This window comes from Eubalaena glacialis, chromosome 5 (genome assembly GCF_028564815.1).
Source record: "Eubalaena glacialis isolate mEubGla1 chromosome 5, mEubGla1.1.hap2.+ XY, whole genome shotgun sequence".
NCBI classification, from domain to species: Eukaryota; Metazoa; Chordata; class Mammalia; order Artiodactyla; family Balaenidae; genus Eubalaena; species Eubalaena glacialis.
This window is the reverse complement of record NC_083720.1, coordinates 31,402,029-31,418,375: the sequence shown is the minus strand read 5'-3', so window position 1 is coordinate 31,418,375 and position 16,347 is coordinate 31,402,029. Positions and strand designations below refer to the sequence as shown.

General features: G+C 36.0%; 1 protein-coding gene across 1 annotated transcript in view; it reads right to left on the bottom strand.

Annotated features, from left to right (window-relative positions):
* The window catches only part of COL25A1 (collagen type XXV alpha 1 chain), a 461,378-nt gene that overhangs the window by 56,671 nt on the left and 388,360 nt on the right, over nt 1–16,347 (bottom strand). Inside the window, exons 13-17 of the mRNA XM_061191166.1 lie at nt 14,638–14,691; nt 12,658–12,684; nt 9,950–9,994; nt 2,544–2,576; nt 2,081–2,116 (exon numbers count right to left, since the gene is read on the bottom strand). Of these exons, the coding sequence (XP_061047149.1) occupies nt 2,081–2,116; nt 2,544–2,576; nt 9,950–9,994; nt 12,658–12,684; nt 14,638–14,691 (195 nt within the window). The remainder of the gene's footprint in view (nt 1–2,080; nt 2,117–2,543; nt 2,577–9,949; nt 9,995–12,657; nt 12,685–14,637; nt 14,692–16,347) is intronic.

Below are 16,347 nucleotides of genomic sequence, written 5' to 3'. Positions count from 1 at the left end.
AAAAACTATAATCAAATCATTCCCTATTATGAATGTTACTCTAAATAACAAACTTTCATACCGCAAAATACCAGACAGTGGAGAGCTAATCAATGCACTTTAATTCTGGCAGAATATCCTCTACTTTTCTGGGAATGTCCCTAATGCAGGAGCTTAAGTACCCATGAATCCACAACAAAGTTCTGCAATGGTGAGAAAAATGTGGAAGATTCCTTGAATGGATTCTGTACTCAGTTCTGTTTGTCATTTTCCAATCTAAGCAACCAGCAAGAATGGAAACACTCTACTTTTAAATCAGTGTTGGGGTAACTATTGCCAAATCCATATATTAGACAAGGAAGTCATAAATATTGTGGGAAAGTGAGATTGTGTCGAAGGGTAGAATCTGGCCTAAATATTAATGAAAAAGATACTGTTCTTTTCAGGGCACATTTTCATTCAGATGGGTTGTAATATTCATACACATATTCATTCAGGCACATATTTGTTCAGGTAGAATCCACTTCTCTCAATATAATTTAAAACAGGTTTTTAATGAAATACAAAGAAAAGCCAATGTTTCCATATGTAAACCTATAAACTTCCAGAAACGAATCTAAAATGTATTTTTAAATAATCATGATAAAGCAATATTTTATTAACCAATTGAAAATCAATTTTGATCTTCCACTCTGAAAACAGTGGAACCTATATGAAATTAGAGCAGACTTGTTTTGTTTTTTAAAAAAGACATAACAGTTTTGCAGACAATTCTTTTAACTTATCACAGTTTTGGAGAGCAGTTTAAATTTAGCTTGTAATTTTTAAAGACTGAGGGACTTAAAATGAGATCATCTGAGAAAATTAGATGCTCTTTCAAACCAAAGCAGGCCATGGATCTCTGTGATATCACTAATTTCAAATTTCTTACATGAAGAATCAGTAGGAAATCTTAGGCACTGAACAGCAAAATTTGCAGAGTTCTGCTGGGCTCTTTGGAAAAGTCTCAGCTTTACCTGAAACTGGGTCTAATGAATCATTACTCTTAGATTCGTAATTTCAAGAAAATCTATTTTTAAATTAGGGAAATGTTAAAAGAATGTGAAAGACCTTCTCAAAAAGCACTTTAATCTGAAGTGTTTAAACAAAGCAGTGATCCTCTCAATAACTTCAAGAATGTGGGAATATTTTTTTATGTTATGTTCTAAGGTTCCAAACTACTACAATGGGATTTCTTCTCTCTTTCTCTTTATACTAATGAGGTATATTCTATGTTTCTATTCATATTTTTTTTTCTATAACATTAGTTACTGCTAGACAAAGGCAGAGTCATGATCTCAGAGATTTAACATAATGTGGAATTCACATTTACTTGTTAGCCACATCTGTTATCTAAAAATCTAAAATCTGCACTGGGCATTGATATCCAGATGCTCAGACGATAAACTACTAACAGTCGCTTCCTGCTTCAGACGCAAATGAGAATAAACATATTCATTGCATGTCCTCTAATTTATCACTGAAGTGAAGCACAAATGATAAAAAAAATTAACGTTAGATTGGTTAAAGTGGTTTGGCTACTGTCTCCAATTAAAATTTAGTTCATGAACAAACCTCTTTGTACAACATAACATTCACTGCTTAGGTAGATATTATTCACATAAAAAATTATCAGCAGGGAAGTATTTGAAATGAGAGGAAAGGAATATAATTTTAAAAGAACTGTCCATCATTCCCTATTGAGACAGTTTAGTAAATATTCATTTCTTCTCATAAAAGATAGAAACATGCAGAGTATCTTTAAACATGCAAGATAGGTTGTTGGCATTCCAACCCAGCAGATCTTTGTTAGTCTCAAACAGCTCAGTATATGCTGACTTTAGCTCATAAAGCATCCTTTTACACGTCCAGATTATGTTTGTACTTTTACTATGGTCAGCATCAACCCTTTTAAAATGAAAAACAGTCAAATCCACTCTGCATATAAGGCATGAAAACAGCATCATTTTCAGTAATTGTTCTCATATTATACAGTGATAGCAGACATAATCAAATGGTGACTATAAGACAGTACAAAGAACACACCGGAATAGGGATTTACCTTTTGCCCTGGACGACCAGATTCTCCGGGCTCTCCCTGGCCAAAGAAAACCAAAGATGAAAAGGGCAGTCTTACAAGAATTTTGCAAAAGTCTTAGGCCCTTGGACACTTTCAGCCTCCCCGATGACACATGCATTTCATTCACTTTATTCTGTTGCTCTACATCTTACCAGACATATGAACATTTTTTTTTTTTTTGCTGTAAATATACCTAAAGCTCACATACAAATCCACATTTCCATAAAAACCAATCAGAAAGGGAAGAAAAGGCAAGACCTCTTGTTTAAGCCTTTATCAGAGATTTCTAGCAGATACTCCCTGTTGTGTCTAGAAGCTGATTAATGCAGTAGTATAGGAACAGAGTTAGAACCATCAAAGTTGGTAAAAAGGAAGGGAAACAAGAGACTTATAAAAGTCAAAGCTGTAACTCCTGGGGTACAAACACTTGCAAGGCTATAGTTACCTTAATTCCTGCAGCGGACGATCCAGGGTCACCCTAAAATGAAACCCATGAGAGATTATTCTACAAGTGATGGGAATAGGAAACACACAAACACACAGAGAGCCGTTATCTACAGGAGCGCCCAAGGAAACCCCATGACTAATGGGCCAAACTATGCTCCCTAAGATTTTGTATCAATATGGCTAACATGTCAGTAATTTCCAAGATAAACAATATACTTTCTAAAAACATGGGTTTACTTTGCAAAATACATAAGGACTACATTCCTTGAAATAAATATAAATATATAAATATGGATCTCTTCCCTTGATACAGTGCTAAAATTGTATTCTAAAGCAATACATTAGTGGATCTGGAATTTCAGTTTTCTCTATTTCAGGAATTTATTAATGTCACTGGCTATCATTTACTAGGAGTTCCCTGACCCTTTCGGTCTTCAGAAAGTCAGGGTTCAACAGATGAAGTCAAAGGGTTAATGGTGTTGAGTTGGAAAAAGCCATGCCTCAGGTCAGTTTGTTTTCCTCATGAAGCACCGTCACCCTTATGACCGGCACGTTTTTTTCTAGCTCTACACTTGTTTCATTGTAACGCAGTCACTGGAAAGTTACAGGATGATGGATGACTTGTGGGTGACAGGGACACATGGAAGATCTGCGAGAAAATCTTGAGATAGAATCTGGTTTTCTGAAAGGCATTGTATTCCATCTGGATTTCACGGAGTGTGCCTACATTCCTAAGGCAAATGTGCTCTAAATACACAGATAGGGGCTAACAGGAGAGAGTTCGGCGGGTGGCTGAGAATGCTGCCTATTTCTGATATGAGGCCAGGCAAGGGCCTAGATTTTCCAGCTCCTTCTAGCCCTCTGTCCCATAAACATGCTACAAGGAAAACAAAAGGGAGAAAATGTAGTCATTTGAGACTGTTAAGAAAACAGGAACAGCCACAAGGAGGAAGGCACATACTGGGGTTTCCTCAGCTGTCCTGTCTGCGCGAGGGCTCACAGAGCTCTGGGGGTCTACTTCCTCGTTCTAGGTTTAGAGAGCTGTTCATCAATCTCATTTAGAGACGGAGATAAACCTCAGGCCCCTGTACATGAGGTACTTGCCCCTCTCCCTCAGTTTCTCTCTCTTCCTCCCACAGCTGGCAGTTCTCTTTGTTCAGGTCTTAAGTGGCTTTGCCTCAACCCCTCACCGACCAACCTAGACACATGCCCCTCACATCCACATCTCACTCTGCGGCACCTGTTCAAGTCCTGCAAGCTCACTGCATACGGATTATGGGTGTATGTTTTCTGCCTATTCTTTGCTTGTCCCTCCATTAGACGATCAGCCACATGTGGGCAGGTTCAGTGTCTATTTTTATTCAGTGTCTGAATAAAATATGCTGGATACATATATGGTGAATAAATGAACAAATCTCAGAAAGAATATTTTCAGCAGGTCAGCAGTCAAGAATCAAAAAATAAAAAATAAAAAAAACCTTTAGGAAGAAAAAAAAGCTTAAGAAGGAGAAGGAAATAATAAATTAGCTTATTTGAGGAAACATACGAGTTTCTTTGACATCTGTAATTGCTACTACTCAAGGAAAAATTAAAACATGACAAAACATATAGAAGAGGATCCCAAATACTGTCTTATTGTAAAATGATACTGGTTTCTTTTCCCCATCACTAATAATCAATTGAGTTACGAATGGGCAGTGAAATAAGTGTGGCTAATAAAATAATACTTATTTCTGTTTCCACTAAATCAAGTCTGTCTGAAAGCCATCAACACCAATGAATCAGTATTTTGCACAATGAGACCTTTGTATTCATAAAAGCAATTCTGACTTTTCTAAGCTCCCTTTTTCATCTTATTTATACCTCACAAGACTCCCAAGAGATAGGGCAGATATTACTATTTTTACTTAATAGATGAGGAAATTGAATCAACTTGAGCCTAAGTGAATTTTGGACTTCCTAAATTCTATTGCCATGTTCTTTTTATTGGAATAAGAAAAGAATTATTGGTTTATCTCATTTTGGCAACAGGGCACAATGGTTGTAGTAAACTTGTAAACAAAAGGAAGTTGCTTGTATTAACTGTAGTTTAAAAACCTTTTTTTCCAGTGTTTTAATGGAAAGTGACTGGATAATCCACTAATGAGAATAAGGACTAGATTTAGTTCTCAGAGAAAGTGGATGGGAAGGAAAGGACAGTTTCCTGAAAGCCTGATTTATTTGTGGAAACTGGAGCAGTTTCATTTGATGGACAGCTATGAGTGATATATCAACTTTCTTTTCAAAAATTAGAACTGTGAAATCTCATGGAATTTTTATAACTTTTAAGTGGCAAGGCAATTGCTGGAAGACGTTCCTAAGTTAAACATTTTAAAGGATAATGCTGCAAGTAGTGAAAATAAAAGTCAGTGTTTATAATCCTTATTCCTCTAAAAGTGAAAATGAATACAGGATTAAAGTAGGAAAAAAACCCCAACTGTGTCTTTCTAAGTATACCCTTAGCTTCATAAATCAGTTGGTTTGAAAATAAAAGTTTCCACAGGGTAAATCATAAAGCCAAAAATACTTTGAGAAGATACTTGAGGTAAATGAATTTGACTTTGCTATTGACCATTCAAGTACAGAGTTTTTGTTTTTGGCTGTGATTATTTTCAAGCACAACACTTGGTACGTAATTATATGTATGTGTTACTAAAGTCTATGTGGATAAATAAAGTGAATGTGGTGATATTTCTATCAGTCATTAATTCATTCAATAAATATTTATTGAGCATCGATTATGTGCCAACCATGTTCTGGATGCAGGGATACTAGGAGCTAGGGCAATAAAGCTAACAATGCTGTTTCAAACCCTGCCCTTGTCCTGTGCTTACGATATAGTCACCCTTCCATATCCCTGGGTTCTGCATCTGCGGATTCACCCAACCTTGGACTAAAAATCTTTTGAGAAAAAAATTCCTGAAAATTCCAAAGAGCAAAACTTAAATTTCTGTGTGCCTGGCAACTGCTTACATAGTATTCGGTATCATAAGTAATCTAGAGAAGCTTTATAGTACAGCTGACCCTTAAACAACACAGGCTTGAACTGCAAAGGTCCACTTATATGTGGATTTTTTTTCAACAGTAAATATTACAGTACCACATGATCTGCAGTTGGTTGAATTCGGCGGATGGGGAACCACGATATGGAGAAAACAGGGGTGTGAAGGAACCATGTATAAGGAGGGCCTTTTGTAAATTATACCCTGATTTCAACTGGCAGAGTCTCAGCACTCCTAAGCCCCGCATTATTTAAGGGTCAATTGTATATGGGTGCATGCGCATAGGTTATATGCAAATACTACCCCATTGTATATAAGGGACATGCTAGGATTTTGGTATTTGCAGGGATCCTGGAACCAATCTCTTGGAGATACCGAAGGACTACTGTAATCATTTGTATATATGTATACAGTATATATGTACACAAATATATGTATTCAAAAATATTATTGATTGAATGCATAAAAGATACCTTCTTTTTCTTTCTTTCCACATACAAAAAAGTCTGGGATAGGAAGAAATTGTCATGTTGGGAAATTTTGTGTCACCCACAGAAGACATGATAAACAAATGCATGGTACAGGAAAAAGTTATACCATTCAACGAAAATAAGAAGCAGGTGAAAGTAAAAAAAAAATTTTTTTAAAAGGTTGTTCATTCAATAAATATTTATTATCTTCCTATTATGTGCCAGGAAATTGGATTGGTTTTGGGAATAGAACAGTTTGGTAACTTATAGTTTTTTGTTTATTTGTTTGTTTTTTCTTTTCCAGTGAGCTGGATGCCCAATTAAACAAGGAATTACAATAAACTGTGATAAGGGTTATGAAAGGGATCATAAAGAGTGCTCTGGGAGCACATAGGGGGTAACAGAGACAATCCAGGGGAGACTGAAAGGCTGCCCCAGGGAAATGACTTAATAAATTCAGGTCTCAGTAGACTGAGGAATAGGATGAGAACGTGAGGAGGTGGAGGTGGGCAGAGAAGAGTATTCTAAGCTAAGGGAAGCATCATATGTGCTAAATTGGAGAAGGCCCCATGCCCAAAAGAAAAGCCTTCCCATGTGATCTTAAGAAAAGGCAATTTGGTGGGTGGCTCCAAATATGGGTGTCGCTTCTGAAAAGGCTCTGAGGATGCAAATCAAAGATGCTCTGCAGGTGTAAAGTAAGAAGGCAGGTTATTTATAGAAATGGAGATTTGGGGAGAAAAGAAAAATGAAGACACAGACAGGCAATACCAAGAAAGTGAAGCTTCCTGCTATATTTAAAAAGTATAACCAACGAGGACCTACTGTAGAGCACAGGCAACTCTGTTCAATGTTATGTGGTAGCCTGGATGGGAGGGGAGTCTGGGGGAGAATGGATACATGTATATGTATGGCCGAGTCACTTTGCTGTGCACCTGAAACTATCACAACACTGTTAATCGGTTATACTCCAATATAAAATAAAAAAGTTTAAAAAAAATGCTCAGAAAAAAAAAAGAAAGAATGTGAAATTTCTAAACGAACAGATAAGGTTGTGAATAATAGAGTGGCATGATGGAACCATTCAGTGGTCTGCACCAACACTTACTTTCAAGTGCTGGGATAATAGATAAGAAATGCATTTCTACATTAGTTGGTGGGATTAACACTCCAAAGAGCAGAACATTACCTTCCCGTAGTAACTCCACACATGATTAAAATCAGTCTTTGGCAGGTCATTCTTAATTCTAGAGTTCATCGTAGCTTCTGGCCACAGAGAAAACCCAGCCCAGAGGTTTTTACAGTCCCACAGCATTTCCAGATGACCAGTCTGGAAAGGCTTAGATTGCTTTACCATCCAAAAGCACCGAGTTGGATCACAAGGAAAAAAATCCTATTAAAGTGAATCGCCAATGACGTAATTTACTACATCAATGGCAGAAAAGAAGCATTTTTTGATTTTACATCTCAAACTTGGTAAATGATGAATGAGTTTCACATCCTGAACCCAAAGGCCATGAGAAGAGTGTTTCTAACATGCTGGAAACAAATTATGTGACAGAAGCAGGAAATGTTTAAAAAACACATCAAAAATTATATTCCAATTACAGCATTCTTGGGGATGAATGCTACAGGTCAGATTACGTATTATATGCTACAGATTCCTATTTACAATCCCCTGTTTAGACTCATTGAAAATTTATAGAAATGATTTCTGTTTTAACTGAAGCATTTCTCATACTTAATTTCACTTGACTAATAAAACTTTTTGATAAAAAAGAAAAATAACCAATCTAGTTGATTTCCATTTCCATGTGGTAAGAAAGCTAACATTTATTGAGAGTTTACTATGTGTGAGTCAGCATGGTAAATGATTTGCATTAATATAAAAAATAAGAACCGTATTCCTTTGAGATGAATTTAGCCTTTACAAAGAAAAAAAAAGTTGCTTTACTATTGCAATATTAAATTTTAAAAATGTGTGATTAAAGAAACAATTTTTGGCCTACATTCAAAAAATTAAGCTCTAAAAATACATATTCTACAGATTAAAATTCTCTACATAAATCCACATAGGCGTAGCTCAGACTTGGCATAAATGGTTTTCACTTGAAGAAACTGCTCTCTGTTTAGAAGATTTCCTTTCTTTAAACAGAGGTTGGCAACTATGGCCCGAGGGCCAAATCCAGCTAGCCACCTGTTTTTGTGTGGCGCAAGAGCTAAGAGTGGTTTTCACATTTTTAACGGTTAAAAAAAATATAAAAAGAATAATATTTCATGACATTTGAAAACCACATGAAATTAAAATTTCAGTGTCCAGAAATAAAGTTTTATTGGAATAGAGCCACTCTCATTTGTATACATATTGTCTATGGCTGCTGTCATGCTACGATGACAGAGTTGAGTAGTTGTGACAGACGCCATATGGCCCACAAAACCTAAAATATTTATTTTCTGGCCCTTTACAGGAAAAGTTTGCTGACCCCTGCTTTTAAGCAAACACAACAAAGGTAAATCAAATATCTATGTTTATATACCTAGGGTTTTTAATTTTGACTTCAAGAAGTCATAGAGGTATATCACTGGTCCCATTAGTATTAAACATACTCATGTCATGGTGGATTGCAGCATGATACTTAAATCTGACAGATAAATAAAATGGGTTTACAGCAGTGGTTCTCAATGAGGGATGATTTTGTTCCCCAGTGGACAATTGGCAACCTCTGGAGAGAGTGTTGGTTGTCACAACTCGGGGATGCTACTGGCATCTGCTGGGCAGAGGCCAGGAACGAGGCTAGACATCTGACAGCTCCCTCAAGAAGGATTATCCAGCCCAAAATGTCAGTAGTGCGGAGGCTGAGAGACCCTGGTCTACAAGAAACTGAGAGTCCACTCTAATTTCTAGACTACCTCTTGAATACAAACACAGTCGCTACGCGGTGACATTAATTTATTCCTACCATTAATTTCTCCCTACCACCCATGCCATATTTATATTAATATTTATAAGAATGAGGAAGACAAATTTCTCTTTACTTTATGGGTATGTTTTTATGACTAACAATTGTCCATCTGTACCGTAATAATTTTCACAGTAGAGTATTCTTATTCTCAACTACAAGGCTAAATGAATCATTCTTTGTTTCATCAACTAGCCTGATTTAAATTAAATCTGACTATTCCATTTTTAGTTTCTTAAAAGATCTTTTTCTTAATTCTTAACATACAGCACAAATGAAATAAAAATTTCCTTCCTATGTCAGGGATGTGTGTGAAGTAAGAATCCAAGCAAAAACTTCGATAGACTGAGAAAAAAAGACAGGAGGTAGGAAGATGAACAAAAGACCACCGCAATATAAGTGCTAATAATGGTTTAAAGGCCAAAAAAGAAAAAAAAAAAAAAAAAAAAGACGATACAAAGGCTGACAAAATATCTGGATCTAGTAGATTTCAAGTTGAGGCAAATTTTCAAGACTGCATGAGAGGCTCTGATCAACTGACTTTAGCTTATTATCAAACTCTTACATCCCCTCCCAATCCTCTGTAATCTTCTATCCTAAAATCGGGACAAATGGAATCACTTTAGGAACTCTATTTTTATATCTCTGTGTATAAAGGGAGTGTTCCATTTACACATAAATAGTGGTGGTTTTTTTTGTCTTGAAAGTCATATTACTAGAAACCCAATTACGCATTTTCTAGAATTTTTGACATAGCATTTTACTTTTAAAATATTTAAATTTGTAGCTAGGAGCTGGTGGAATAATCACCTTTTATAAATTAAATATTTAAAAGTTTTCTAATTGTGTAGAATTATCTCTGATCTCCCATTTTCATGTACATGAAATAATATTCTTGCTCAAACACATACTTTTTCATATTTCGCAACACTGTACCTTTTCACCTGTATCACCTTTGGGGCCATTCTCTCCAGCATCTCCCTAGGAGGGGAAAAAAGCAATACATGTAAAATATATTGGTGACATTCAGCAAAGAGTACTTTTCATTATTTTAAGTTTCCTTTCATAGGCACTATATATTAAAATCTGTTGTAAATGTTCTACAGAGCTAATGTACTTTACTTGACCAGCTGTCTGATATCAACTAGTCCAAATAAGTTTTATTACAATGAACATGGCTAAATAGCTTTAAACTACTCCACGATATTAACAGAAAGTAAGTTCTCTGACTTCTAATAGCTTATTCTGGCACTAATAGCTTATTCTGGCCGCCTTAACTCTTTCTCTTTTCTCTGCTCAAAGAGTCACTCTAACAAAGGCTTTCTCCTGACTCCCTCAATATACCGTGTGCCTTACCCTTTCCGTCTCCTTCCTTGTCCCACTCCTGCCACCTGGAGTCCTGCCTTCTCCTTTCCCTTCAATCTGTGAATCCTACCCATCTCAAATCTCTAGGCCCTCAAAGTGCATGACCCAGCCCTCAAAACTGCTGCACTGAACATTGAGTTATCTGGACCTAAGTGTTTTGCATTTGAGAAATAAATGTTTTATATCTTATTATAAAATTTTAAAAAATTATAGTAAAATAAATTGGGGAGTTTATGCTTCCTTTGTTATTTCTGAGAGCTCCTATGCCTATTCCCTCACTGATATCTTTCTACCCGCAAGCAATGCTTTAGGAAAAAAGTCATTTGCTTATTATCCATGCTTTGCTTTCTTAAATTCTAAATTCTTTAAGTCTTATAGCATGCTCTAGTGGAAACATCATGAATTTTGGAGCCAGAGAGTTTGAGCCCAGGTCCAGGCCCTACTGGGCAAATGAAATTCTCTTTACATCAAATTTCTCATGTGCAATGTAAGGGCAAGAATATTTTATGGGGTTATAAGAAATAAACAATTACTGTGTCTAAAGCAACTGGGACAGTATCTGACACATCATAAGCTGTTAATGATAACCATTAGCAATAACAATGCATTATTGTTCATACATTCCATAAGCTGGAATACCCTTCTGTTCAGCTGCGTAAGAGGTCACTCTTCTATCATTTAAAATTTTCCGTAAAATAAGAGAGAAGCTACTGATAATGGTTTCCCTGGGAGAAGGAGGGGTGGCGAAGGAGGGAGAGTTTAACTTTTTCTCTTCACTTTCTTTTCTTGTTTCAAATAAGCATGAGGCTATCCTGCTCGGGCATTCTTTTATGGTGACGGGGACAGCACAGCGGCCTGGGAGCCTGAGCCGCTTTATCTGATGAGTCCCTGGAATGGTGCTGGCACTGCTCCTTTTCCCTCCTTAATTTCTACACAAAAGAGTCATCTGATGACTAATTAATTTCAGGTTAATTACCATGAACTGGTTGGAAGCCAAATAAATATACTGATCATAAGTTATGGGGGATCTTTGATAGGCAGCTCATTAGCACACTTTTAAAAATTGCTTGGAAATCCCCTTATTAAATAACAAAACAAACTTTCTTATTAGGAAAACTGGTTCAGAGTGGTCATGAAGTGAAGGGTTTGATTGAGCCGCCTCTCTGCTCTGCTGTCCTTCCATTTAAATAAATGTCTTTTTATTTTTGTTTTACAAGAATACAGTTGTTAAATACAGCTCAAATATACAGTTACGTTCATGAAGCTTGCTGGATCTGTAGATGTACTTCTTTTGGGATTAGCGGTGATGATACTGATTTGTCAGAAAAATCGTATCACTTATGAAGGGCATTATGTGGTATCTTGGTAGTTGCCTGCAGAGACGGCATACTTCTCAAATACTGGTAAAGGACATAGCATGAGAACTCCCCCAAAGCAGTAAGGAAGGATGTTTGTCTAAGAGGAATTTAACATATGCACTCTGCTTCTCCTTTTGCTTCTCTTTTTGGGTTTTATGGGAATTCTTTTTGGGACAACTTTCAGTGTATTTGCTGCAGGTAAACATCTGTATCCCTTTAACCTACTGACCTAAGAAGTAATAGAGAGAGAGATGGATGCTTAGAAAAGTACTGGAGTGGCATTAGCAAACAGGTAGAACAGAAATTTTGCAGGCCTAGGGATTTTTGAAAGTCATTTAAAAGCCTGACATAGAATGTTTAAATTTGCACCCTTCTCCTCCATTTCTTTAAATCTTTTTTACCCAAACTTCTATACATATATAAGAATTACACTATTTTCTCCTTCCACTAATTAGCAGTTTGAAAAAACAGTGGTCATTATATCTATCTACATCTATATAACTAAGCATACCTTGTTTTATTGTGCTTTGCTTTATTGTACTTCAAAGATACTACTGCATTCTTTACAGATTGAAGATTTGTGGCAACCATGTGTCAAGCAAGTCTAAGGGTGCCATTTATCTAACAGCATCGTTTTTCAATTAAGGCAGGCACGTTGTGTTTTAGACATAATGCTATTGAACACTTAACTGACTACAGTATAGCGTAAACGTAACTTTTATATGCACTGGGAAACCGAAAAATTCGTGTGATTCATTTTATTGCAATATTCACTTTACTGCAGTGATCTGGAACGGAGCCTGCAATATCTCCAAGGTATGCTTCTATACCTGTATCTGTCTATCCAACCACACATAAATACAGTTCAGTTTGGTACCTCTTTGGGGGAAAAAAAATAAAAATCAGCAGAATCATTCTCACCTTTTCTCCTCGTTCTCCAGGTTCTCCCTGGGCAAAAGAACAAAGATTGAGTGACATATTAAATTATAAAACACCTAATCAATCAACACTAAACAAAATCAGATATTCAACGTACTATTAATAGATAAATTATACGTGACATTTTCTATTTTGGAAATACATAGTTGCTATATAAAAACAAAAGGTTAAGACGAGTTTCCTGGAGCATTGAGTATAGATATCAATAGAAAATGTAATTTTAATTCTTTGCTTTTGAGGACTAAAGAAAGATATTTAAGATGATCAGCCAAAACCGGCTTTTAGGGCACTAAGGAGAAAAATGTCGTGGCAATTCAACGTCTCAAGAGGCTTCTGGGATTACGACGTTTTATTCTGCTCAAACACAGACTCAGTAAGGTGAGTTTATTTACTTACATCCTTCAATGAAATCTTCCATTCAAAGCAGCCCCTGGTGCACGGATTATTTCAGGGGTCAGAGTACCAGTGTCTTTCTCTAATCTGTCTTCCCCTGATGTGACTAAGGCCTGAACTTGGACCCCTTCACAATGTCATGAACTCTCTTCAATCTGTTGTTAACCACTATGTTCCAAATTAGGTGTACTTTAGGAGGCATTAATTTTTTCAGAAAAGATACTATATTGGGGCAGAATCTAAGTGAGTTTAGGAGAGATGTCTTTACTCAAAATGATGACAGTACAAGGACTAAAATGCAAAATTGTGTTCTGAAAAGAATCTCATTTTCACTTTACCCAGGAAGGGACAGGGGACAGAGTCAGAGAGTAAATCTAAAGCAAATCACACACATTATGATAATATTCCTCTTAAGAAAAGCTTGAGAAAGGGTTGCAATAAGATCAGACTACTTTAAAAATTATTTTTAAGGTGGTTATTGTGTTTTTTAAAATTATAATTCACTCAAGAAGTCTGTTTGAAGGCAACACTCTTTTCACTCCCTGAAACTCCGCCTGACCCTTTGGCTTTCTGAATTTCTGGTTACCTTTCACTGCTCAGCAGCCATCCTGACGGTCGCTAGGCAACAGAAGAATAGTACTGAGAACATGCATTGAGCATTAACTCCTATCATTTGGCTTTTTAGCATGGAGCTAGAGAGGGAAGAAGACAGGAAAATGGCTGTAGTCCCAGAAGGAATATTTTCTTCCCTCTCCTGCAGGACAAAAGACAGGTCTATAAATTTTAGGTCTGTCCTAGGCGCCTGTCAATAGCAATGTGATCTGTAAAATCAGCTGACAAGCATCTGTGGGTATGGATACACACCAGCACAGCTGATGGGATTAGACATTAGTTTTGTACTTCAAGGGATGGTCACTCATCAAAGGACTTGGGATTTGTCTGCCTATTTGGTTTAAACTAAACTGTCAGCAATCTTTTTATATTTAAGATTCATTTGTTCTTCAAAAACAAAGGAAATTTGGAATCCAAAAAAAAATCTCTATTACATTTTTTCCCTACTTAGTAATTCAGACTACATCCATTTTTAAATTTCAAACATGCCACATTTTTATTGTGCTCTTCATTTGATTAACTGGTTAGGTTGTGTAAGCCTTGGAGGTGGCCAAATCTTGAGGAAAAGTCACAGTGGCACTGTGAACATCTTTAGCACATCTTGTAAAAATTATGCAAATGTTGGCAGGATGGACGTGGCCTATGTTGTAATATGTTCATTAAGTGGTAAAATGACAAAGTCACATTTGAAACACAGGCTTTCTTAAATGTTATTTAAGTATCCCAGAAATGCAAATTTAGACATATCCTACACTGTTTCTCTGCATTTTTAATGCTAATGAGAATCACAAACATCACTTATTCTTTAGTCACAAAGTTTTATACTACAGTATATTATATTATTGACAAAAAATTCCATCCAAGTAAAACCAGTGGGATATAAAAAAAGTGTAACAGCTTACAATCTCATGAAAACTCATGCCTCAAATGATTCTGCTTGGTTTTCTTTGTACTAACCTTGGGCCCTGGCATTCCATTCTGTCCTCCTGTTCCAGGCAACCCGGGCTCACCCTCAAAATAAAAGATAGATACTACTAAATAAAACAGACAAAATCAACACATTATAGAGCTCATTAGAGGATATAACCATCCAATAATGCTCAAGAAGTACATAATATGTTAGACCAGTTAACACAAGTTAGCTTGTTTGGTCCAAAATTCTATGTGCTAGGGACCGAGGATACAGGAGGGCTAATTTCCTTGTGTTGAGTCTTTTCTCCACTGAGAAAGTGAAAGCAAATTACCAATGGAAATGAATATCTAGCATGATGCTAGGTACATATTGCTAGGTATATGCTAGGTACAATATTTGTTGAATGAGTAAAAGACATCTGAAAATTTAAGACTTTCTTGATGGAGAACTTTCAAGTGACTCATCAGCTCAAGAAAATAGAGACTAAATCATTCTATTTATTAGACTTAAGCAAATGAGCATCTCCAAACCTAAATCTTGAAGAATATACACATCTTGGAACATCTACTTAACTCATTTAGACACATTTGACACAAAAGTAAAAATGGCTTTGATTTCTCTTTCCAGTTTCACTGTAAATGTAATTAAAATAAACATTCGGAGTTGTGGTTTTCATTGTCATATTGAGTGATAGGCATTTGAGAAAAAGATGATGGCTATTAGCTAGAAAGATTTTCCATTTCAGAAAGATGATGATGTATATCAATCTTTCTAGACTCTGAACCAGCAATTGTTTTCCAAAGCGGAAGTCTCTTGCGCTCAGAAGCAAAGGAAAGATATTCTGCATGATGACTGTAGTTAACAATACTGTACGGTATATTTGAAAGTTGTTAAGAGAGTAGATCTTAAAAGTTCTTATCACAAGGAAAAAAAAATTGTAACTATGTGAGTTGGTGGATGTTAACCAAACTTATTGTGGTGATCATTTCACAGTATATACATGTGTCAAACCATTATGTTGTACACCTGAAACTAATTCAATGTCATGTGTCCAATGTATCTCAATAAAATTGGGAGAAGAAAGAAAGTAGCTTTTAATACTTCCATGTAGCTCAAACTTAGAGCAACTAGAATTTCATTTTCCTTTAAAAACATTCCCAAAGCCATTTATTATGTGCTTCAACTTCTCGGCAAGTTTCTTTCCCCTGAGGGTTAAAAAGTTGCTACTTAGTTGGTTAAAAAAAATTGACTTTATTTTTTAGAGCAGTTTTAGGCTAACGGCAAACCTAGTTGATTTTTTAAGAATGTTTTCTAGGTTGTCTGGAGGGCAGAAATTGTGCAATTTTAGTATTTGTGCTCTCGCCTTCAAAAACACATATTAGTAAAACAGCAACATTTCTTAAGTTCCAGGAGCTTTACATTCATTAACTCACTTAATTCTCACAAATTTCTATAAGGTAAGTACTGTCTTTATCTATATTTAATAGATGAAGAAACTAAGGCACAGAGAGGTAAAGTAATTTTTCCAGATTTACACAACTCTGCCTTAAGAGGTTGTGCTTTTAGCACAATGATGCATTGCTGAATGAATGAATGCATCTCGAAACTGGGAGAGTTGATGAAGAATATTTCTATCCTCATTATCATTTGGTTTATACTCCCCATCTATAAATGACCTTCCAGAATGTATACAAACCTGAATTAAATGTAACTTCTATAAAGATGATTTTTCTTCACCTACCAGAAAAACTAAG